This window comes from Drosophila gunungcola, chromosome 3R (genome assembly GCF_025200985.1).
Source record: "Drosophila gunungcola strain Sukarami chromosome 3R, Dgunungcola_SK_2, whole genome shotgun sequence".
Taxonomy (NCBI): domain Eukaryota; kingdom Metazoa; phylum Arthropoda; class Insecta; order Diptera; family Drosophilidae; genus Drosophila; species Drosophila gunungcola.
In genome coordinates, this window is record NC_069139.1 from 26,202,600 (window position 1) to 26,227,510 (window position 24,911).

General features: G+C 37.5%; 1 protein-coding gene across 18 annotated transcripts; it reads right to left on the bottom strand.

The window, feature by feature from the left end:
- Positions 1-1,155: 1,155 nt before the first annotated feature.
- Positions 1,156-22,448, bottom strand: LOC128258219 (proline-rich protein 36). 18 transcript variants are annotated; one of them, XM_052989747.1, is made up of 10 exons: positions 21,400-21,798; positions 20,734-21,326; positions 19,798-20,623; positions 14,101-14,137; positions 8,147-8,235; positions 7,450-7,679; positions 6,284-6,725; positions 4,793-5,718; positions 3,201-3,947; positions 1,156-2,897 (listed from the first exon to the last, which is right to left on the bottom strand). In XM_052989747.1, exons 3-10 carry the CDS (start codon positions 19,925-19,927, stop codon positions 2,163-2,165), a joined length of 3,336 nt encoding a protein of 1,111 aa, XP_052845707.1. In that variant the 5' UTR covers positions 19,928-20,623; positions 20,734-21,326; positions 21,400-21,798; the 3' UTR covers positions 1,156-2,162. The 18 variants fall into 18 exon arrangements, with proteins under 18 accessions (XP_052845707.1, XP_052845699.1, XP_052845724.1 ...); XM_052989739.1 differs by having other exon boundaries at positions 20,734-21,158; positions 21,305-21,798; XM_052989764.1 differs by having other exon boundaries at positions 19,798-20,437; positions 20,574-20,623; positions 20,734-21,798.
- Between the last annotated feature and the right edge of the window lie 2,463 nt (positions 22,449-24,911).

Below are 24,911 nucleotides of genomic sequence, written 5' to 3' on the forward strand. Positions count from 1 at the left end.
CAGTCTGAGTCGGTTGGTCCCCGGAATTTACCCCTTTTTATGGTTCGGGGAGAAAGAAGTTTCCTCATTAACGTCAACACAATTACAAATTTAATAAGCGAATCAAGCCGGAGGACATATGGGATCATAATTGGTTTTTATATTCATAATTTTTGCTGTGTGTCGTCTATAGATTTGTTTGTTTTTGCGTTAATCTTTTTTTTTGTTTGTTTGGATCATTACGCGCAATCTAAGAGTTTATGTGCAGCACTTAAGGACTGATTGGCTTCATAGGTTACCATATGATTTTTCATTGGCAATAAACCAACTCATAATGATTACAAATTGATTTCTCATGTCTTTTGGGAGACAAAGAAAGGGATTGGACTGCATCTGGCAGCAGTTAATAGCCAAGACAAACACATTGCAATAAAATAAAACACGCGGCAATCTGGCAAAACTTGGCAGCCAATCAATTAAACGAAGATGCCATAAGCTCTGTTATTTCTAAAACGAATTCCAGTGCCGCACAATTGATTGGCAGCTGGCCAGTGATGAAGACCAGTGTCCTCCAGACACGGTATGTGTGGGGGAATACAATAAGCTGCGCTGTGGCCCTCGGCTGGGTTATATTTTCTGGCGCACTGCGGTTGCCTCTGACCTGGGTCTTTTTTTTTTTTTTTTTTTTTTTGTACCGCGATCCCATCACCTTCACGCCTTGCATTGCAACCGCAATTTGCACTGGTACATGGAGAAAATTTAATTTGTTTCCTGCATATATCCTAGAGGCGTTTTGTGTGTCATGCATTTTTACACCTTAATTTGCGGCTAATTTGCATATTGTATATTTTCGCTTGTTGCGCAATTTCAGTTGCAGTTGCAACCGTCGTTTCCTGCCCGGCGTGTCCTCTTATCCTTTTAAAGTCAGCGGATCTGCGCTGTGAGTGAAACTTTAGAGAGGCTAACAAGCGTGAAATGAAATTTTGCAGAAAAAGTTCTGACAAAGGGAATTGAAATTTAGAGCCAGAGCCGATTAGAAGCTTATCTTGTTACATCGCGTAATAATTAAAACAAACAGGGTAAAACTAGACCTGATAAAGCGATAAGTAAGCAATTATATGTTGTTATGTTCTTATGGCTTTATTTACTATTAAGATGCTAGTGGTAATTAAGCTTTTCAAATGTTTTAAGGTTTAAGTTCTACTTAATTTGCTTTATTATAATTTAATCAGGTCTAGTAAATACCATAAATAATTTTCTATTTTATATTTCTGATTTCTGTTCATTCCCAATTAAGCAACAATTATAAAAACATAGGTTTGATTATACCATTTACATGACTTAGTTTTCGAGACCAACATTTAAATGCTACAACTTAATCGTTTCTATTAGAATATGTACAACAAAGTTCAGGATTAATATCGGATTAAGTTGGTTAAATTTTAAACTTTTTAAAACTCTTTTTGTACCTAGTTTCTAGAAACAAATTGCTGGGTTGTTTTTCTTAAACAATTTCTAAGCCATATACAAACACATAAATTGCATATTTGAGGATCTAGAAATGTACACTCATTAATGAAATACAGTGTAATTCCACTTAGCTGCAGTCAATAAAGACGTAAATCGAAAACAAAAACTGAGTGGATTATGCTTGAAATGATATCAATCATTTTTTAACTTATGAGTTTCTGGATTGAGACAACTTTTTATCATAAAAGCGCTTTAATCTTAATAATTTTTTTTAGGTCGATTGGTTTACTAGACGTGAAAAATTAAGAAATTAATTAGTATTAAAATGAAAAATGAATAGGCGATACAATCAATAATGATTTAATATTTTTGAACAGAACTACGAAGTTAAAAAAACAACTGAATAAGTCATTGTTTTATTTATTTCTTATTAGAAAGTTGCCATCTAAGTTGCCATCTTTGCTTATACAAATTGTTGGAGTTATTTTAAAACTTTTCGGAGATCTCTTAATCTCTTTGACTGCATTTATCAGTTTTATTCGAGAAAACAAATATCGTACATGTTAATTTCGTAATGACTGTTCGATATTAGTTCTTATTTGTAATTTAGGAAGTTGCATGAAAACTATAGATAACTAAAAACAGCCAGCTAAGTGAATTACACTGAGATTCTTCCTGGACGGTAGATGAGTTTACCCTCCCCCTCCCCCAATTTAGAGGCAACCGTTGCCCCAGCAGCCGCACCACGGAATCTTGCCGCCCGTGTGCGAGCTGACCGAAATCTTCCGGCGATTGGAGCGCATGCTGAAGCTCGTGGAGGATTCGCGCGAGGAGGCGAAACTATTGGAGTTGCGATCGGACAGCGAGGTGACCGTCTCGTGGTTGCTGTCCTGGTGGGAATGGTGGCTGTGGTGCGGGTTGCTGCTGATCACCATCCCGCTGTGCGGATGGTGGTGGCTGTGGTGATGGTGGTGGCCACCGCCTCCTCCTCCCCCTCCTCCGCCGCCGCTGGCTGCGCTGTTCCGGTGGACGGTGTGAACGGTGCCCTCGGAATGCCGCCTGGAGCACTTGGTGCGGCTGACAGTGGCCGTCATGGGAACCGGATCACTGCCCTCCTTGCGATGGTGGTGATGGTGGGAGGTGCTGGGCGGCGCCGACGAAGTTGCCCCGACCTCGGGGTGACCACCACCCGCCGGCACTGCCGGAGGAGGAGCCATCGTGTTGCTGTTGGTGCGACGACGCGAGGAATGCGGCGAACTGGGCGTGCTGTGACTCATTTTAAAGGCCTTCACGCTCGGGTGGGCGAGCACGGTGCTCAGGTCCACGCAACTGGCGGTAGACATGGGCACGGTGGTCACGGGCGGGGCCACCTCATCCTGCTGGCCACCCTGTCCGGATCCACACACAATGGACACGCGTCGCGCTTTTCGCCTCGCCAACTCGTCCATCTGGAAGAATTGTAGGGAGTAATTTTACTATTGTTCTTTTAATTTGATTTAAACAATTCAAAACAATTAAATTGGTGAAACTAAATCTTATTAGTAATATTTTAATACTCTTTCTTGTCTTTTTTTATTTTTTTTTTATATATTTTGTATTAATTTATTTATAAGTTATTGTTAAGGACAAGGAGTCTGTTTCATTTCTTTTTAGAAAAACGTTTTCTTTTTGTGTCTTACTTGTGCTGTTGGTTTTTGTGACTCTCAAATTTCACTTTTAATTTGGTTAAATTTTCCATATTCCATACTCACATTTCCAGCAGCTGCCTGTTCAATGCCCGCCTCCCCATCTGCTCCCGTGAGGTCCACGTCCAAGGATCTGGTTAGCTGCGATGGTGAGGAGCGGAAGATGGCCCTTTTGGCCGCCGCCGAGGCGAGTGACTTGTACAGGTGACTCTTGTTGGGCGGCAGGCCGACTACGCCGGAAGCGGAGGTGGCTGGAGGCGGGGGCGGTGGTTCTGTGGGCATGGCTGGCCTGCGGGCAGGTGGCAACGGGGGCGGTGGCTTAAGTGGAACGTTCGGCTTGGCTGCGATGGGCGGCCTCTGGCCATTCGGTGATTGAGGAGGAACCCCCGCCCCTGCTGCTGCCTGGTTCATCTGCTCGAATCCCAGATAGGTGCATTTGTCGGGAAAGGGAGCCATGGGGTCCGGAATGTGCGGGGCAGGACTGTCGGTGTGCTCCCTCTCCAGGGATCGGGTGCGTCGCACTAATTTACCGCTCCCACTATTTCCCGACTCACTGGACGTGGTGACCGCCGGAGCAGACGTTCCGATTTCCGTTGCCGTTGTGGCGGGCGAAATGGTCGGATTTGTGCCGTCGTACTGCAGATACAGATTCATCTCGGAGCGATAGGGTTTCTTCGCCCGATCGTCGTCCTTGCTGTTGTGATTGTGGCTTAGGTTGTCGCGCGACTTGCTCTTCTCCAGCTGAATGGCCAGTATGTCCTCCGAAATGGTCTCGATGTCGTTGAGGATCGACTCCAAGTTCACGGAATCCGTCTGTGGGAAATTTAAAACATTAGTTTGAAATATTCAATTAGTTGTTATAGCTAAGCGTAAGCATTGCAATGCGCTGTAGTCTTGTGGAGAAAAAATAAGTAAAATATATAGGTGGAGACGGAAGTGTGATTGGGATATATTTCTATAGTACTATATATTTGTATTAGTAGGAGCTAACGCTTAATAATTTATGATTTTTCTTTGGATAGAAAATAAAAATTATATGAAAGCTAGTTTTTATTTAAGGCAAAATTTGAATTCCATATTTAATTAAAAATTGTCGTAAGCTCTAAAAAAATAAATTGTTTGGGTACTGAGTCGAAATGTCATCTTTCCTACGAAAAAAGCTTGAAAATTTGTAATGTACAAATGAGATTTCATTAAATAATATTCTGATTTTACTGAACATCATGAGATTATATATTACATTTATGGGTCGGGTAAGGAAATGTTCTTTTGAGTTGAAATGTCACTGAATTTATAGTCTATGCAGCAAGACTTAAACAAAAAATATTTTTACAAAATATATCAATACAAAAAACATTAAATATTTTCAAAAATATTGACGGATATACATTTTGCAGATAAGTTTTCACAACTAATGCACCATCGGTAAAATTTAAAAAATAGTTTAATAAAATGTGAGAAAAGTATGTACTAACATTTGTAACACTTAATTTATTCAACAATTTAAACCATCTATATACCTATACAATGTATACACAAATACATGTACGGGAACGGGTTTAAAGAACTAAAAACACATCGACATGGGCTAGTCCGAAGACTTGAGTGGAATGACTATGACACGAGGATGATCGTCTGTTGGCCAGAGGATCCCTCACCTGACTGACGTTCTCGGCGGACTTGGCCACCCTCTTGGCCCCGCCAGCGGCCCTCGCCTTGTGGGCCAATCTCAGTGGCGAAGTGGTGGTCTTTGTGGAATGGGTGGTGATGGTCATCACCGGCTGTGTAAAGGCCGTGGCCGAGATGCACGTGCTCTGGCCGGGCTTTTGTGCTGTGGCATAGACGGGATCCGGGCATCTGGCCGTCGGAAGAGGAGAGCACCGGGCGGCAGCGGCTGCCGCCAGAGCGGCGGTGTATATGTCCAGGACACTGGAGCCCGGATGCGGACCCACCTCCCCCAGTCCAACGGCAGCTGCCACGTCCACCACCGCCCGGTGCAGGGAGCAGTGGGCGGGCTGTGGACGTTGGCGGCTGCGCTGGTTGCTGTGGGCGTGGCAATGCGAGTGAGCGGGGGAGCGCCGGTGACGAGGACTTACATGTGGGGACACCCGTCGCTGATAGGGCGAGGCCAGGGCGTTGTTCACGAAAATATCCGGGGGATCTCGCAGAGGTGGCGGCGGAGAGCCCGGCGGAAGGTCGTCCTGCTCCAGGTCCTGGCCCTGATTGGCCAACTTGGTGTTGAGCTTCAAACGCGGCTTGATCGGCGCAAAGAAGTGCTTGGGACTGTTGAGCGCATGTTGCGTGGCATTCGTGGTGATGGCCACTGTTTCGATGTCGCCACCATCCGCCTGTAGCGGTGGCGCATTCAGGGCGATCTTGGGCATCGTCTGCAGGGTGGACGTGGGCACGAAGGTGGTCATCGTGTTGACAGGTGGCGGCGGCGAGCGGGACGGCGATGACAGATCGGAGTACTTGCGCTGCGTGAAGGGCGACTGCAGGTTGTAGTCCCAGCCATTCGTGTGGCGCATCGTCTGGCCGGTGGTGGTGCTCGAACTGGTGCCCAACTCCGGAGAGGGCGTTTGGGCTGCAAATATTTCCGTTAATGAGCTTTCTTAGGTATACAAAAATCTTTCTCCAAATAAAACAAAACAAAGCTAGTCTAGGGGCTTAAATGAAATTATACTTAAGGTATTTAGAAAATATTTACATAATCCGTTTATAAATACAATGATTAATCTATCATCAAAAGAGTTTTGCCTTGAATTGTCTGGTTAATTAGTTTTCTGACTTCGTTGCCTTTTTACACTTCCTGAGCGCAGATCAGATGTTTATAATAAAACAACGATATTCTCATATCAATATTTCGAAATAACCATTCCCCCTTAAAACAGTGAGCAGTATCCCAGCACTTTGATAGCAAAAAAATAACAGCTCAATTTGGAAAATGGTATGATATGGTATGATATTGATAAATCAAATTTCTAGCTTTTTAACTTTAAGTCAACAACTGTTTTTTTTTATACAATACAGATGAATTGCCAAACCAAATCTTCTTTTGACTCTTAAATGTTATATTTAATTTTGGATAATATAAGAAAAATTATATTCAACGGAAAGTGATAAATACTTAATTTAAATGTACAAATTACCCGCGTTGCGAGCGCCCATATGCTGCGACAGGATGTTCTCGAAGTAGGACAATGGTGGCACCATGGCCTGCAGGTCGTTCAGCTGGTTGGCCACCAGTTCGATGGGCGTGAGCGGTGTGAGCGGTCCCATCATGCCGGGCAGCGTGCTCTGCGATCCGTTGGGGTCTGGCGGGCAGATCGTGAGGTGCTCCTGCTGCTGGACGAGCATCAGCTCCGGGTTGCTCAGCGTCTCCTCGGAGACTACCGACAGGTGATCGAAGTGCATGGGCTGCTGCTCCTTGATCTGGCTGCCACCCTCCTCGTTCTTCGATGGAGACGGGTGGCTGGGCACTTCCGGCGGAAGTGGGGGCTTAAGCGGCGCACAGGATCCTCCCTCCTGGCAGCACTCGTCGCTGCAGTGGCCGTCGTCTGCCCCGCGACACGTATCACATGAGTCAGAGTCCTGTTAGGTGAATAATTATAAGTGTGCTTTAAATAAGTTCAAAGACAATTACAATGATTACGATTTTGACGCTTCATTTAATTTAAGGGCTTAATTTTTTGTTTTCATTCGTATTGAGTTGGAAGAGATTTTTGAAATACCCCAATATCTTCTAGCCCGAGCTAGGCTTGAATATCTTAGATAGTTTGTAGTTTCGATAGTGACTTCAAAAAAACAATTATTTTAATTTTAGGTATTGCGATGGAATTAAATAAAAGTCAATTATTCAATTAATCAGCTATTTTTTACTGCTGCAATGAAACTACATCCGAATTTACGTTTCAATAAAGGTAGTTATTAATTCCGCAAAAAAATCCAAACAATAACTAAAAATTAAAAACCGAAAAATTGACTATATATGTAAGTACTTTAACAAAATTAGTTATTTTGAACTTTTTGCCTTTTACTTGGCAGAAAGATCAAATTGATATTGTCATTATGGCTATATTAAAATGTATATGATTATTTTTAGCTACTTTGAAATGATTTTAAGTTTATAGACATGTAAATTGCTTACATAAATATAATAAATAATAAAAAGTTTTAGATCGCATTACCAAATTAATAGAAAGAAAAATTTGCGAAACTGCTTAGATTTTAGGAAATACGATCTGATATCTTTTTTATCGAAAACCATTTTGAGCTGAGAAACTTAATTAATAAAACATTAACTAACACCACTTACATCACTGTTTACATCACAACCTCCGCTCCCACGCCCGCCGCCTCCGCCGCTGCAGCGGTAGGCGTGGCAGGTGCCGCCACTGCCCCCGCTGCCCCTGCACCCTCCGAATTCGTGTTCGCTGAGCTTCGCCTTGAAGCGTTTGTTAAGCCTGTCACACTCGTCCCGCAAAGTCCAGATTTCCCGACGCAGATGCTCATTTTCCCGCCGCAGGCGTTTGATGTCCGATTGCCCTGCAAAGTGGATATCGTTTTAGTTTTCCTCACTAAAGAACAACAGGGTAAAGTTAAGGAGGAAAACTATCAATAGGATTTGGCCGAGTCTAAAGAGCAGCACGTGGACATCACGCAGAGCTGTCAGACCTTTAGACACCTCAAATCGCATTGTTTACATTCGCTTATCTTCTGGTTTGGCAATGAAAACATTTTTAATGAGTATTCCGACAGATATATCTGAAGAGGTGGGCAGATATTTATGTACGAGTAGGTGCGTGTAGAGATATTTCTTTAGCTATATTTTCTGTAGGATTATTTTGGTTTCCTTAGCCACCATCTAATGTCTTTTTAATTGGCTGTTGTCAGGTTGTTTTTTGTGCCATTTATTTAACGATTATTTGATTTCCTGTTTGTTGTGGAACATATAATTTTATGGCGCATTACTGGGCCAGCTTTTGATCAGCTATTATCACTTTTGAACGTACCTCGTTCCACTTCTGCATTAATGTTAATGGTGCGCAGCCTGAGCTCCTCATTTTCGTATATCATGCCACGAGATGACTTTCTGTCCAATCTGAAAGTATCCAATTCAATTTAGTTATTTTGTTTAAGAAGCATTGATATTATACAACTAAAACTAATAATTTGCCTTCGATTGCTAAGCGGTTGCCATGGCGAACGGCAGCCAATCAACATTCCAAACTGTTTTCCAACTTGACTTATCAAAAATATCTAAATCCCAAAAAATGCGGATCGTTCTTCAACGAATGCTGTAAGTCAACTGAACCGCATAGGTCCAGCATTGGTACCAATTGTTAGACGTTCTCCTCGACTATATGGTTGCGGCCTTTCAACACTCGGCACGTATAAATAAATAATAATAAAAAGCAGCGTTGTAGAAAAAATAAATATAAATATATCACCGATTTGGTGTGCTTGAAGGTGGTGCTAAGAAAAAAACACCAAGGAAGAGGAAAATAAGCACAGCAGAGCTATAAATTACAACAACGAAGCATAAATAAATTATTTTATCCAATCAACGGCTGTTGGCATACGTAAAAAATGAAGGGAAAAATTTACCAGAACTTGTTAAGAAAATAAATATGAATGGGGATCTTTCAAAAGAGTATTCCAAAGTTTCCAATGACTTTTCAGCGCACTTCCTCTTCTCTGCAAATCAAATTGGGCATTTTAAAAGATCTATTCAAATCCCAAATGATCCATAAAAATGGGATTATTCGCAGATTTTCCATAACTTACGTGTTTTATGCCAAGCGATTTGACACTCCTGCCTGCGTTGAGAATTTTTGACAAACTGCCGATCGCTCAAGAGACCCCAGCTCTTAGAGCCATCGCATATGCTTGCATAAACAAATATTTATGAACACAAATGCGTACATACATTTGAACGTACATATCTAGTCTGGGCGACTGTCTCCCATATGACTTGTGGAATGCGTAAATGTGAAAACATCGTCCCATACTTATAAGGCGTCAAAAGTTTTTGTCTTCAAAAATTTGGACGCCACGATTAACGTAGACAAGAGTCATTTATTTTATTTAACTAAAAGGGTTTTTTTTTAGTACTTTTTTTTAACACTGTTCCAAAAAAAATTTTGAGAGAGCATTAAAAAGTAATTGTCAGATCTTTTAAAAAGATCCATAAATGTGGGGGTCTTTTAGGCGCTAATGATATATAGCCTGCCCCTTACTAGCTCGCTTAATAATGCTTGCCAATACATTTATATATAATATATATATATATATATATTGAACATTACAAAATGTTTTGTTATCGTTCGAATCTGGCATATTCAGGAATATATTTTTGCAACGCAGTGAAGCACACATTTTCATTTTTTCACTAACTTTTAAATTGGTTTTAATTTAAAATAAACAACAAGAACACCGATTAACCCTCTACCGCAAACAAAGCCAACTATGTTTTTTGTGATAAAACGGTACATTCGCTGATCCGACTGTTATCAGCCATTCTCTTTGCACTAATTGATATTAGAATTATATGTATTTTCAGAACTTTTTTGTGTTGCCTTGTCGCAAGTTTCAGTTTTGTGAAACCGTCTCAAGTAGGTGAACAAAAGTGAAATTTGCTATTTAATTGGCTTTGTTAAAAAACACTTTTATTGCTCAAATACTTTTAAATATTAAGTTGTCTTTTATAATAAATATAATTTGTCCATAGGTAAGCACCTCATGTACTATTTTATGCAAAAACTGCTGAAGCCATATATACTTTTTGGTCTAAACTATGCTCCCAAAAAAAAAAAAAGGACAAGCTATTCAAAAACAAAAGGAACGCTATAGTTCAGTGCCCCGACTATTAGAAGCAAATTACTCAAATTATCATTATTAAACTTAGGCCTTATCAAACTTGTTTTCTACTAACTATTTGCTACCAATGTATTATTTTGTTAAACTTTTTTACGCGTTATTTTCTACATACTGAAACTAGAAGGACATGTTCATATGTTGTCATAATTCCATTAAGAACAGATTGAAATTTGAGAGATTTTTTACCCCTTACTTGTAGAGTGATGTGGGACTAGGTAAAGGGTAGTTATAAGGCTGTGTATGTTTGTTCGGTCAATTTCTATCAACTCACAAACAAATTTTCCAAATCGCACTATTACTTTAGAAGTAATTTGCATAAATTTAAACGCTCGGCAGATGGCGCCACATATAACCCGGTTGTTTTCTGGAGCATATTTATTTTAAAATAATAAGCTGTTTTGTCAACAAATAACGATTATTTAAATAAATATTACTTACGGCCCCCGAATGCAAAAAAATACTTGCCTACCCTCAGCACCAAAGGTTGTGTTTTTTGTTAAATAAATAAATAACTCTGTAATGACTTTTGACCAAAGAATTCTTAAAATATGGCAATTTCCTAAGTTTAGTATAAATGTGTTCTGACTAAAAATTTCAAATCAGCTGGTTCTCATAAACAATCCAGCCCTCGTTTCTTTATTCTATTTCAAAAACTTCCAATATACACAAAAAAGCTTGGTAGCGTCACGTTTGCCTCTAAATATACCAAACAATAAAATCGATAAACTGATGATCGATAGCAAAGCAAAGTATGGCAGTTTTATTGATGTCTACACACAGGAGCCACTATACACAGACAGTAAGAAAAATACACAGATTGTATAAAGATCTGCATGAGTAAACAATTTCAGCGAGCTTTGTATACAACTTTGTAGTGTAAAACCAAGTTGGACAATGTACACGAACCGATAATAAACAAACTGAAATTATTTTTAGTTTGGCTGGCCATAAGCGAATATTGTTTATTCTACGACCGCTAAAGTGTACGGATATTAGAAAAAATTTTAATGACTTTTAATAATTTTCGAGGGCCAGATGTCCGCGCCCGAAGTTAAAGTGCATTTCGCAAAACATTGGGAATAGGAAATACATATAAGGGAAAAACTTAGAAACAACATTTTTGAATTTCGCTTACTTGGCCGACTTTTCCGAGCGTTTGTTGCTCTTGCTCTTGCTCCTTTCATATTGAGTTCGAGTTGTCTTCGCGCCTTTCATTTACTTAAAAGAAAATAACGACTATCGTAACTAACACACTTTTCTGGGTTTTCTCAAGTTTACGCAATCATCGACGAAAATTTCACTGCCGCACCTTTCTCAACGATTTCACATTAATTTCAATAATTAATTATAGTTTTTGTTACCACCCAGCTGCGTGACAATATGAGAAATGTGCGAACAAAAAGTCAATTTCACCGCAGCAAAACCGCACGAGTCGACTATAAACCGAAAACTGACAGTTAGGCGAGATCAGTTTTGGCCAAAAAATAAAGCGACTAGAACAACAAACGCCGACGACTGGCATTGAACGCTGCCGCCAAGAGCAACAAGCTTTGTCTGCATCAATTTTTATACAAATTAAAAGAAAAATTAAAAATGAAAATGAAAAGCGAAAACAGCTAAAAAGTTTCATAAGGAAAATTGGAGGGAGTAAATCAAAGGAACAACAAATCATCGTTCTCAATGAAATGTACGCATGCTGTGTCGAGAATTCGTTTATAAGATTAACAAAAGCCCCGTGAACCATACGAATAAAGAGCGCAAAAAGCTAAAATGGCAACAAATGTAAAGTACAACGAACTTTAAATGCTCTTAAACCATTTAAATAAAAAAAGCAATAGCAAAAAGTGTTCGTTTTTTAAAGTAATGCATTGAATCTCACTGATTAGGAGATTATGGGGCAAGGATAGTTAGAAAAGTTAAGATAGTAAGCAGCAACATATAAATAAAAGGATATCGCGGAAAATATTTGGGTCACAATAACATATGTTTATTTGGCTATAAAATTTGCAAAATATACATTTTTTTTAATAATTGTTGTGCGTCAACAATGAATAAATCATACGCGATGTTCCTCAAGTTAAGCTTTAGTTATGTACATATTTACTTTAATAAATACGCAAACGATTTATATTTAATATACAACAATGAATTAATCATACGCGATGTTCCTCAACTTAAGCTTTAGTTATGTACATATTTACTTTAATAAATACGCAAACGATTTATATTTAATTTACAGGATTGTTTAAAATGAGCGTGCTTTTTTATAATTTGACATTTACACAAACTAATTTTTAACTTCTTTAAAGTAAGCTCAATTTTGTACTGAACTCAAATTGTGTTGACATAAAAAAATGAAAATGGGTTTTCTTAACTTTCCCCTACTTTGATGTAATTACTATTCTAAAGCCAAAGGTTAATGAGAGATTTTTTTTTCTTTAACAAATACATACATTACAATTGCTTGCAGTTTTGCTTTAGGCTGGTGACAAAAAATATATTTTGACCCGACATTAAATCTATCAAAAATGAAGTAGAAACAAAAAAATGTTTCTATTAAAATATAATTTATTACTAGAATAAATATTACAACATTTTTTAAGAATCTGCAAACTTCTTTCTAAAGCGATCCCTTTGTTAGCTTTTCTTTTTTATAAATTATTAAAATTGCAATTAATTGGCAAAAAACTCATAACAGCTATGCAAATATTTGAGATTTTTTCGCACCTTCTGGGTAAAAAATAAAATAATACGCTTTCACAATCAATTACCCATCTAATTATGTCAATATTGTTTTTAAATTTTTTCCCTCAAGCACGTTGACTATATTTACTCGGAAATTTATATGTTGAATGAAATATCCGTTTGGGTCATTTTTTATGGGGTCTAGCATAGGTATTAATAACATAGGAAATAAATGAAAATTAATCAAGCCTTTAATCGCATTCCATGCTGCATTTGGTTTGGATTTTGCGGGTTGGCATTGTAGCTGGATGTAGATGAAATTAATTTATTTCCTTGGTAAGCAGCAGATGATAGAGTAAATTAACAATAACCGCATTTTCAATTAAATTAACAGCTCTTTTATTGAGATCCAAATGGAATTAATTGTATGGCCAGGGTGCTCTCTTCTAGTGAAATGTGTCGCGACATTGGCAGCCTAAATAAACTACAGCTGGCACCTACACATTGGCAGATCCCATTAAATCTTGGATATATATACATGTGTTCCACTACGCACAAAAGTTTATAAATAAGTCCCACTCAATCGGCTAGTTCCTCTCTAGTCTTTATTCATTATGTAAAGTTCAGATACTGGCCCCCACTTTCAATAAATAATATTTTCGTATACGAAAAAGATTGTGTGAATCCTCTTATTTATCAGCCAATTAGAAAATTAGCAAAGGTTAACTAAGCGAGGCAGAAGCATAAATATAATTTAGGGAGCCCGCACCGCTTTCTAACTCGTGCCAATTTGTTTCAAAGCTAATCGCCGCTGTCATTTACCGCCGCTGTCATTTACCGCCGCTGTATCTATTGTTTATTTTGACATAAATTTGACGTGGACAGTTTAATCTTGGACTTTCAAAATCAGCAAGTTGTTTGCTTAAGCAATAGTTTGGGTACTTCATAAAAGTACCCAAACACTTTGGAATGTAAATAAAATTTATGACTTGCTGAAATTCATATGGACATTAATGGTAGACATATCTTAGATTAAGAGGATTAAGAGTTAATTGTAATAAATAATTATAGTTATGGTCACATTCAGTGAGTTTATAGAGCAAAGGTAAAACATTTTGCTTAGAATTACAACAATCTACTTTGCACATTCATTTTTATAATGTTATTAATAAAATATTTTAAACAAAAAAGCTTTTGCTGATCAGATAAGCTCTTTTGAATTGTGAAATATAAGAGAATTGGAACACGGTTCCTTGACTTCCCCATAGTAAAAGCTTTCTTCTTAAGCTTTTACTCTTATATCCGATCGCTTTCGAGGGACACGCCTTCGATTCGGACTTAAGGGCGTATACTTAATTCTAAAGCTTAGTGCTAGTAAAGAAATTTGTTCAGTTAAGTTTACCTGCTGTTTAGCTTAAAGTGTGCATGACGTCTTCGTTCTCGGAGCATAGTCGTGCATTAGTATTCCCGCATGTGAAAGAAAAACCAACAAACAAAAAACAAAATACACATAAAGTAAAACAAAAAAATGTACACAAAACCAAAACAATACAGAAAAAAAGAGGGGAAACAGAATAGGAAGTAGGGGAGACAATAGAGACAAAATCATAATAATAATATGGAAAATTATATTTTTGCTTATTTGATTTTGTTTCTGTGTGTGTGTGTGTTTTCTTTAAAATTGTTTGGTTTTGAATTTTTATTTTGGTTTTGTTTTCTTTTTGATTCGATCGTTTTGTTTACAAGAGCTGAGAGCGTGTTTATTTGGACACAAGCAGAGTATGTTAACGCATTGAAAAATTACATACTTTAAAACCCCGGTCTGGAAAACAATATAGCTAAGAGGTACCTATTTTAAATATAATCATTTTAATTTGATGTATCGAGTTTTATAAAATTTAATTTTTTTGGGACTCTTACAGCGCCTTTGAAATTAACTTTGTCATTAAGTATACAAGCTTGAATTTATTGATCTGTATCACATACCTATTTAAATAAATGTAACTGTAAAATATATATCTATTCATTTAAAAGTTGCTATTATAAATCCTTAGCTACATACAGAGGTGGTCAAAAGTATTTGCATAAATTAAATGAAAAGATGCTTATGAACTATGTTAATACTTGCAACCACCCATGTAACATAATTTATACAACATTTTCGAAACCAAAATGGCAACGATTTAGTGTTTTTATATTATAAAATTGTAATCAATTATGAATGACGTTAAAACTATCTTCAATTTTGTTGAAATGAAATGTGTTTATATTTTCCCTTACCATTTAGATTTTATATTTTAGAAAATCAATTGTGGTTTCTTTTCATTGTGTAAATACAATTTTAAAGTGCCTCTGACATTTGGAATACGTTTTGGGACACCTTAAAAATCTTGGGTTCGGCGGCTTGCCGTGTGGAATACTGATTTCTGTTTTAATATCTAGATGTTCAATGACATTCCGTTTTTTATGGCTGTCTGGACGGTTTGTGGGTTGTCGCTTACACAATGTACCAGCTCCAGGATGTATGCTACACACGCACCGAACGCCACCCGTGCTCAACCTCCTTGTCAAACAACCACAAAGGGCCAGACAAAAAACTGTAGCGGAACACACATTTTTTTATTCAAAAGGGGTAAAGCATTATCTGGCATAGCAATTGATTTATCGATTAAGTTGTCAAGTACACATTGTCATCCTTCATTAATATTTACATGTGTTACAATTCAGCCTCGCTCCTTGACGGCCTCCCCGCATCCAACCACCATATATGCCCACCCTCTTGGGGACTTTTTCCTTTCTCTCGGGTAGCATTGAAAGGATTTTCTTTGTCCGTTACATAACTGGCACACAGGACCCTAACCCTATATAATGAAATATATACAGACATTCCCTTCAGCTAATTTATGGCAGGGGTCGTAAATTTATCAAGGTGAAAGATTCCCAGAAGATTGTGCATACACGTTTTTATCCCCTTCAAAATATGCCAATTGAATGAAGATAAACGGGCAAGTTATGATTAAATCTGCGAATTCCGCAAATTTAATATCTTTCGCCGAAATATACATTTTGGATAAACAAAAGAGAGAGGGGGAGTGTATCTCATTTATGAACTTACTCAGTATCGTAATAAGAACTCATAAATATTTGTGTTAACTTTTATGAATTGCTATTTTGAGGCAAATTTATGACGGCCGACAATTCACAATTAACCAGCCGCACATAAAAATATCAATTCAATTAATGGTAATTCATTCCGAAACCTTGAGCACAATCACGCGTTTTGAGATGATCACCAGGTGATTTTATAGCTGCACTTTTAAACACATATACATATATGTCTGGAGGGGAGACAATTGCCCACGCACCCACGAACTGTCGGCGGTGAAAAAGAGATACGCACTGAACGATAAAAGATACTTCTTCGGACGGATTCAGATACGTTGTGGCCTGCGAGGCACGCGACTGGGAACTGCAACCACTTGGCTTCAGCATTGAATTTTGTGTATTCTGCGTTTTCGTGTTAAATATTTTGCGTACCCACAGTTTATTTTTTTGTTTCATCCATGGATATGTTTGTGTGTTTGTGAGTAAAGGGGCAGAAAGCGGATAACGGGAATGGAGGGGCGGTGCATTCGAGCGGGCTAGCATAAGGCATGCCAATAAACTGCCGGAATGTGCGTGAGCCGCTAAATCGTCTACAGACAGTGGGTCCCATAAATCTGTTCTCTGGCAATAATATCGGATAGGTTTTCTTTTCATTTCATTTCAAAGAATGGAATCGGCTGATTTCAAATAGGCATACAACCAACAATAACATTATTTTTAATTATGGACGGACATAAGGGATTATTAATTATAGAAAAAAATATATTTTACAAGTGGTATGGGAAAACATTTTTTATTAAGAAATACTTGTTATAATTAGATTTACCTATACCCAAAATATTTTTTTAATAAACAACATAACTGAAAAAACTTTTTCAAATAATACTTTTTGTTGCAAATATTATATATTTTTTAATGAAAAATACTTAAAGGGTCTGATGGTAACTGTTCTGTAGATACGGCATACATATCTTTCTTTTTGTTTGCAAATTTGTATTTTTATTTTGTTAGTTTTTAGTCATGTATGAGTCAGAACCCTTCAATCTACTTATATTTTATTTCTGCAGAACTGATTAAAACAAACCATTTTCGTCAGCTTATTTGAGATCAGCACTGTGCCGGCTAGACGAATCCAAAAAGAATAGAAAATACAGAGAGAGAAAAACTAAATGGTGCGTGAGACAGGAGGCGGCGAGTAAACAAAATGCACAAGCAAAATGAACAAGTTTCCGTCTATTTTTGCTGCCGCCTGTTGCAGTTTATGGTTCTATTATGGGGCAGTGTGCCTCCGGGTGATACAAATGTACACATGTGTGTGGGTCACTTTTTATGCCAGATGAACGAGAGGATCTTTCAACCGACTGCGAACGATTTCATAAATACACATAATGGTGCACTCGTTGGGCACAACTTTTGATGTGCGGCCGCAGCAGTTAAAGTTCATAATGGCGAACATATGAATTTTCTAATTCGCTGAACGAAGTGCGGTGGGAAAGGGGAGACAGAGATTTATTTTTATGGCCCATTGTGTTTTTAATTTGATTGGTGTTTTCTGAAGACCGAAACGACTTTTATGAAATCAATAAATAAACATATTTTATGACCTGTTGGAGTGATTAACTTCTAATGGAAATGAGTAAATAATGAAAGACTTTATTTGACAAATATGAGTTAAACGCACGAGGACATATGGCACAATTGTTGGTATTTCTATAAAAATTTTACAAAAATAATAGGTTTTTTTGGAATAATTTACAGATCAGCAGAAAGTATTAATTCAATCGGGAATTTGTGAAATACTATTACTGTCATTATTGAATTCATAAAAAATATGTAGTCGATATAAGCTTTAAGATCATTCAATCTTTCAGATTGATGATTACATTTACGGTTATTATTATAGATAATAGAGTAATTTTTCGAAAACACATAAACATTTTATATGCCATTTTAATCGGTAATTATGAAACTTAAAATTATAAAAGTGTCTTAAGTCAAATAAATCGACTTTCCTCTTTTCCTATAACAATATATGTTGACTAATTAAAGGCTATGATATCAATTTGTTAGAATAAATTGTAAGAAATGTAATTATCACTTGTCCTTGTTATGGTAACTGTATTGTTTCTTTGTGATAATTTCCCCATGTTGATTTATTTTTATTGACAATATCTGAAAGCACAACAACTAATTTAGATTCTTGAAATTTTTTTTCTGACAAATATGCTGCTCAGTAGTTTTACTGGGTCATCCGCAGTCGTTCCAAAAAGGTGAGAGAGTCGAGGCTATTTTAAGCAGCATGCCACAAGTTGTAATATTTGAACGTCGCACAGAACTGCCACGATACAAAATGAAACCAACAGGAATTTGTAAACAATAAATTACAAATTAAATTACCATATGCCGGCAATTTTTCGACATTGCTGAGATTTACAGCGACCAACACTTTGCTATTCGTTGTTGCTATGAATTATTTCCAAAATAAAATCAATGCGTCAAGCAATTCGGATGGGATCCACACGATCCGGCTGTGCTAATTAAAGGCTGTCGGAAAATGGGGTAAATACTGAGCGGAAAATTCGGATCAATACGGATGATCGATGAACGATCAAGGTAACGGAAGCGAGACCAATTTAATTGCTCCCACAAGTTTGCTTGGGAATCGTTAACGTAATACATGAATCGATTCATAAAATATATTTTTAAAAAAAACCACAAACAAGTTCAATGAGCCACATCCGCATAAAATCGAAACGAGAATGATGTACAAATGATTTTTCTATTTGCCTTTCAATCGTTGCTAATTGCTCGGACTAAATGATGAATATGTTTTTAATAATTGAAACTGAATTATGAGCAATCCTCGGATAAACACATGAGCAGGGGGCTATAATTTGCTGCCCAATTAAAATTGAAAACAATACATTTTCCCCGCCGCGCTGTTTGAATTCAATTTTGCCTCTGCGAAAGACAAATTTGGCTGGAATCCCGCTGTTAGAAGGAGGCTGAGTAAAGGTAATTGGGTAAAATCGTTTTCAAGTGTTTTTGATGGCCTAATTGGAATTTATTTTTCAGATAGTGCTTTTTTTGTTTGAACCGTAAATGCATTTTTCTTGCCGCTTGTTTCTAGCTCCATTTTTTTTTGTCAAATATCTACAAAACAAATTGTTTTTGTCTGGCACAAAAGAAAAAATAATTGAACGAAAAACAATGACAAATTCAGTTCGTGAATTCTTCCATTTTTGTTTAATTATATTTTTTTAAGACATTTTTTTTAAACGGCTTCTACATCTTTAAAAACATAAAAAATTTCAGATATTGGATTAGCAAAACCAAAGTCTTTTAATTAGGACTAAAATATACAAGAATATTAAACAAACGTACTATAAAAATTATACAGTTTTGCTTTTACCAGCTCAATTGTTTCAATTTATATCGCTTAACCAAAACAAAAGTATGTTTAATTAAAAATTTAAATTTAAAACAGCTGTCGTAAATACATAAATTGCAACACTTTATATTATAAAAATAACACAAAAATTGTATAGTTTTTTGACGCAAAAAACACTTAAATTAATTAATTAGGTTAAAACTCATTTTTATGTTAACATCCCCAACAATGTTTTGCTTTATTATATAATAGTTTTTTTTTAGTTACTGAAAAAAACAAATATATTTTATCCAGAAAAAAATGGCTCTTTTTTTTCATAAACAAACACAAATTTTATATATTCGTCTTTCCAATTTTTTATTTTAAATTGGGTCTCCGAAAGGACTTTTCATTTTAACATAGGGTCTAGCACTCACAACTAGCGTTTAAAAACTTTAGCTTAACCAATTTCTAACTGAAACTCCTGGGGGATAAAGATTACATGGATAGTTTGCGTTCTCCTCTCGCTCTAAGCCAAATAAACACGCTCGGGTGGCTCACGCCAACAAATTAAAGCTCGTGGGTGGGTGTACACTGTACATACTATGGTATAGGTCAACCTACTTGCTTTGGTGGGCGATGAGCTCGACTGCGTTGATTTCCGCTGATTGCCGTCGCTGTTGTCGCCGTTGCTGCCGCTGGCGCGTCCGCTAATTAAATTGTCATCCAAAGAAATGCCGTCGAGCCAATGCATGACATTATTTCCCTTTGTTGTCTACACGCACACACTTAACACACCGCTCGCAGAACACCTCACCCGCAGGCAGGTGGATAAATCACATTTCAGCAGCAGCTTGGCCAATTGATAATTTCATCCCAAATCGCTGACACTTCATTTTCGTTTTCCATGGATTCCCCTGGCACTCGGCTTGTATTTTTCACATATTTCCCTTTACACTCTCGGGGCATTGGCAGTTGACATTTGTTTTATTTCCACAACCGCACTCAAACACTCAAACACAGCTAATAATTCAACAAGTATTGAATGGCCGTTTAGACCTTTTCCTTTTCCACTTTCTTCTTTTTGAATTTCTGTTTGCCGTTTGCGCCTTTTACTTTGGCTTTTACTTGCTATTGGCTTTCAACATCACGCATACGCCCCGTGTGACATAATTAGCACATTGCACTTTAACACTTGTCACCTGTTTGGATACCAAACCAAGGTATTTTCGTAAGCCTAACACTTTTTACCACACTCTTGTTACTATACGAACAGAATAATTAAAGAAAGAGGGTTATCGATACATTTATTTCAATCATTTCGCTAGCTAAGTTAATCCTAATGAACTGTTTTAAATGTTGAAGAGAAAAAAACAGAAAATAAACATTGATTAGATTACATTATTACATCAATGCGCTTGGGGGTATTTGGAATCAATTTATTTTTATTCTGAAAAGAAAACACAAAACACTTTTAAATAATATGACGACCTTCCACCGATAAAATTTTACGTTTCGTACGATAACTTCGATTATTATAATAATTCGGCCTATGCTTACAAAAGTTGGCAGAAGCAAGCCGGATGCAGTACTAAAAAAATGACTCAGATTCGATTTAAATATTTTAAACGATTATTTCGATAATTCCAATCGATTTCCTGTTTGCTCTTGCGACTTGTTGTTGGCCCTCCGGCTAGCCGGTTGCGTCTGACTGAGAATCGGACGCTGACCGGACTGGGCCAGAGATATAGAGATATAGACTGAGACTGAGAGGGCAACGTCGGTGGAGACAGCGTCAGCGACTGACTGTGGCGCATTTCCAATCGTTTCGCACATTATTGTTTCCATTGTGTTCGATATTTGTATTTTCTTGTACTTTTGTTGTTCGCGCACACACACAAATAAGTTTGCCTCAATTTATTGTACCTTCGCCTGTTTATTTTATACAAGTCCGGGCGTTCTAGTGTTACGCTACACCACCAGATCTGAGGAACAGAGGGAAACTCAAATAGTTAGCCGCTTCTGGCCAATTTCCTATTAGACATGTCGGCAGATACGATTCGTGTGCGTGTTTACCTCCGACCACGTATTAAATGTGAGCTCATTGGGGGCGGGTGGAGATAAATATTACCTGGCTGCCCTTCGGGGGCATTCTGCGATTTGTACATTAGCATTGGGCAAATGGAAATCGAACGAAATTCGGAGAAATACGAATAAAGCACCTACACGTTGCACAGGCCATGGCCCCAAGAGGCATACCATTTGTAAAGCCCACAGTCGCTAAGACGACAAGTCCTATTATGCGAAATAAATATTTTCGAATTTCGAAGCGAGGCCCACTCAATAAATCATTTATTAGACACTGAAACTGTCTCGCTTTAAAAACATTATGTCAAAACGTGTCAAACAAGAATTTTAAAAACATTCGTCTGCATTCTAGAAGGGTGGGTGGGCAAGAGAAAAAATGGTGCTCTTTTATAGACTTGTTTATTTGAGAAATTCGAATACGAGTTTCGATTGTCCAAATGTCTAATTGCTTGAGTTGCTTCAATGCCGAATGTTTGTTTACCCAGTAGCATGTGTAATTTATTTAAAACGTCTGACTAAACAATCGAACCAGTCAATGAATGATACACAAAACGCTATAGCTTTAATTCTTGAATAGGAGAGATCGATGATCTGCTGCCTCAAGGCTAGACAATACTACATTTTAAGATTTTTTATAAAATTATTTTTTTTATTGTAAAAATATTGTTTTAAAAAAATAGGTTGATTTTCTTTCTCTTAAATCATTTCTTTTAATTTTTTATTTTTTTTGTATTTTTGTGCCTATTTAACCCAGTGTGCATTTAATGGCAGCTTGTCAACAGTTCAAGATGGCTTGCCTCCTTCTTTAAATTTAAATTTGAAATGTTATATTTTTTCGGTAATTTAAAACCGAATGTTTGTTAAAATGGAAGGCGCTGTGAAAACACATTAAAATATTTTTTCGAGAGTTTTATTTCAAAAATAATTCAGTAAAATTAGGAAATTCACATTTTCAACAGAATAATTAAAAGAGACGTCACGGCTGCAGTGCACTGCATTCATCGATGCCTGCGTCAATCAGCGGTCAGCACTTTCACATTTTTTCAATGATAAACACGATATTTGTTTTGGCAGCCATTGCTTATTTACATTTCAATCAGAAAACAATTTCACTTCCGCATCGTCAGTGATCGCGCCACGCGGCGTATGAGTAATATTCCGCCTAGGAGATGGCAATAAGGCAAACACAACGTCCGTTGGCGTTGAAAGACCGACTTATTCTGCAGTCGCATCGAACCCATTGCTCCAAACAGCTGTCTTCCAGGCAGCCAGACACCCCGCCCCCATATTCCGCCCCCCACAGCGTGGGTGTGTGCGTGCGTAGGCCGTAAGTATTGCCAGACAACGTTGGCATCTGTATTAGTAGCCCCATCCAACGTCTCTTATGCTGTGGAAAATTAAAAGAATCAAAGGCAACGGCAAAGAGCAAAATTAAGTATTTAGTTGTAGTATCGTATCTAGTGTAGACATGCATACTGGCTTGCATTCAGTGCGGAACCCAAGGTGGCGGAAAATACCAGGGCGGCAGGCGGACTGCCTATAAGTTGTCTTTTGGGGTTGCACAGAAAGGGAAATGTTGCTGAAAGTAACTTAAAAATTATTAGCTAACCTAATTTTAAAATAATAGCTAAGCTTATTGTAATATTACCTATAGAACTTGGAAGCTAAGAAGTTTTTTATTAACAACTTAGTAACAAAGCTTTGTCAATGCACATTTCACACATATTTGGTCAAATGTCACACTTTTACCATATTTTTGAAAAAAAAGAACTTTATTCCTTATGTCGCTCATGGTTTATTGCGCCACTTTTATCTGCTAAAACTTGCAAAGTACTTAAAGATGTTCCTTATAAATTAACCCCCACACGGCTTTACCGCCGATTTTAATCAAAATTGTGGTTTTTAATTTTTTTATTTGACTTTTACACATAGAAATCTGCAGTCTTATTTTCATTATTTATTTAATATTATTATTTATTTAGCTAGAATTTTATGCGAATAAAACAAATATTTTTTTAGAATTTCTAGTTTTGGCAAATTTATATTTTAAATATTTTATTGTATAGATTTTAAGAATAACTTTAGTTACACACAACAATAACATAATAAAAGGTATACCCAGTTGGTTCACCCCAATAATGTAAGCGTCTCAGCTTCTGCTTCCATGTGCGTTTCCACCTTAAACTGTGTGTGTGTTCTTATGTCAAAGCTGAACGGAAAAAAGTAAAATAAAATGTGTAAGAGCCAAGATAAAATGCATTGTTTCAGGAAAGCGAGAGAAGCAAAAAAAATGGGAAAAGGAAAATACTTTTACACAAAATGTGTAAGAATTATTGGGGGTGATGGTGCATGCAAGGCAATGGAAATTGCCCTTAGGGTTGTCAGGTCTTATCAAGAGAACTTCGAAAACATAAGGACTTAGCCATTTTTTGACTGCAAGGCAGATGTTCAGTGCATTTATTTAATAAATTGTTTGCAATCAATCATTTCAGATTATTAATATGTAGATATATGCTGAGGTGTAGGCAACCCTGGTCAATCTGATTGCCTGTTTCCTTGGCCTCCTTGGAATTGCGGCAATTAACACATCAATGTACGGCGATATCGATGGTGGCCCAGCCACCCATTTCCAGCCCATTTCCACACCCACCGCCCACGCAACAGAATCGCCTCCAGAGAGGGAAATAAATTATTCTATTTGAATGCTTTTAAAGCGTCCACACTCTGCTAAGGCTGCTGGCATTAAAATGCATTTATTTGAATTTCTTGTTGATATCGAAGAGAACAGAGCTGACAAACAAACAGAAGCGACGCCCACTTGCAGTATTTATTGTGTTTTGAATTGGGTAGGGGTATAAACTAACCTTTGACTCTGCCTTCTGGAGGGTGGAAGAGCCTCGGCTCCGTCGATTTTGAGCCTTTCCACGTGCGGATGTTTTCGGTACCTTGATAATTTATTGCGTTACGTATACGAAGCGTGGGCGGGCAATTGAATCGAAATGAATTCGGCATTCGGCAGAGGGGGGAAATGTTTCATAAATGTTGCCAAAGGACCGCAAACCCCCAAATACTCCAATTGTTTCGGTTTGTTTTGAGCCTCGATAGCAAGCTAATTTAATCCTTGTTTTGCAGGGGTTTAGTGGTTTGTGTTACCTCAAACTCGGCCAAACTGCAATAAAAATTATTTATTGAAAGGCAACAAGTGCACTTATCGGGTGACCTCCTTGCCATAAAGCGAGAGCCATTCATGAAATTCGATTAAGATATTGAGAGGTAAAGGGTAATGGCTGCAAATATTTCAAGTTCTTCCGCAGAACTCTAAATAACATTATAGACAATAACTTCAAAAGCAATTATCGTTAATTGTTATGCCCATTTAAATTTAACGCACCATTAACAGCAACGGAGAAGAAATAAAAAAATAACAGAAACAGAATCAAACAGAGAGCTTTACAAGAATATGCTAAATAAGCTTTGGGACCAAAGCTCTGCCGACGAAATATAAATTAAAGAGAAAGTAAGAGAGAGCACTCTTTGTTGGTGAAACTCGCTTTCGTTGGCTCTTTAATGACTTGCCTACTTTTGGGCGTCAGTTTTTATGACCGTTGACCCACGACCAATTGCCAGCTGAGCGTGATGACAAATTTAAT

Excerpts from the sequence above, each read along its gene's own strand:
- LOC128258219 (XM_052989799.1), bottom strand. The coding sequence starts at position 19,927 with ATGCATTGGCTCGACGGCATTTCTTTGGATGACAATTTAATTAGCGGA. Across the intron at positions 7,680-8,146 it reads TAATGCAGAAGTGGAACGAG|GGCAATCGGACATCAAACGC; the intron begins GTACGTTCAAAA and ends TCCACTTTGCAG. Across the intron at positions 5,719-6,283 it reads TATGGGCGCTCGCAACGCGG|CCCAAACGCCCTCTCCGGAG; the intron begins GTAATTTGTACA and ends AAATATTTGCAG.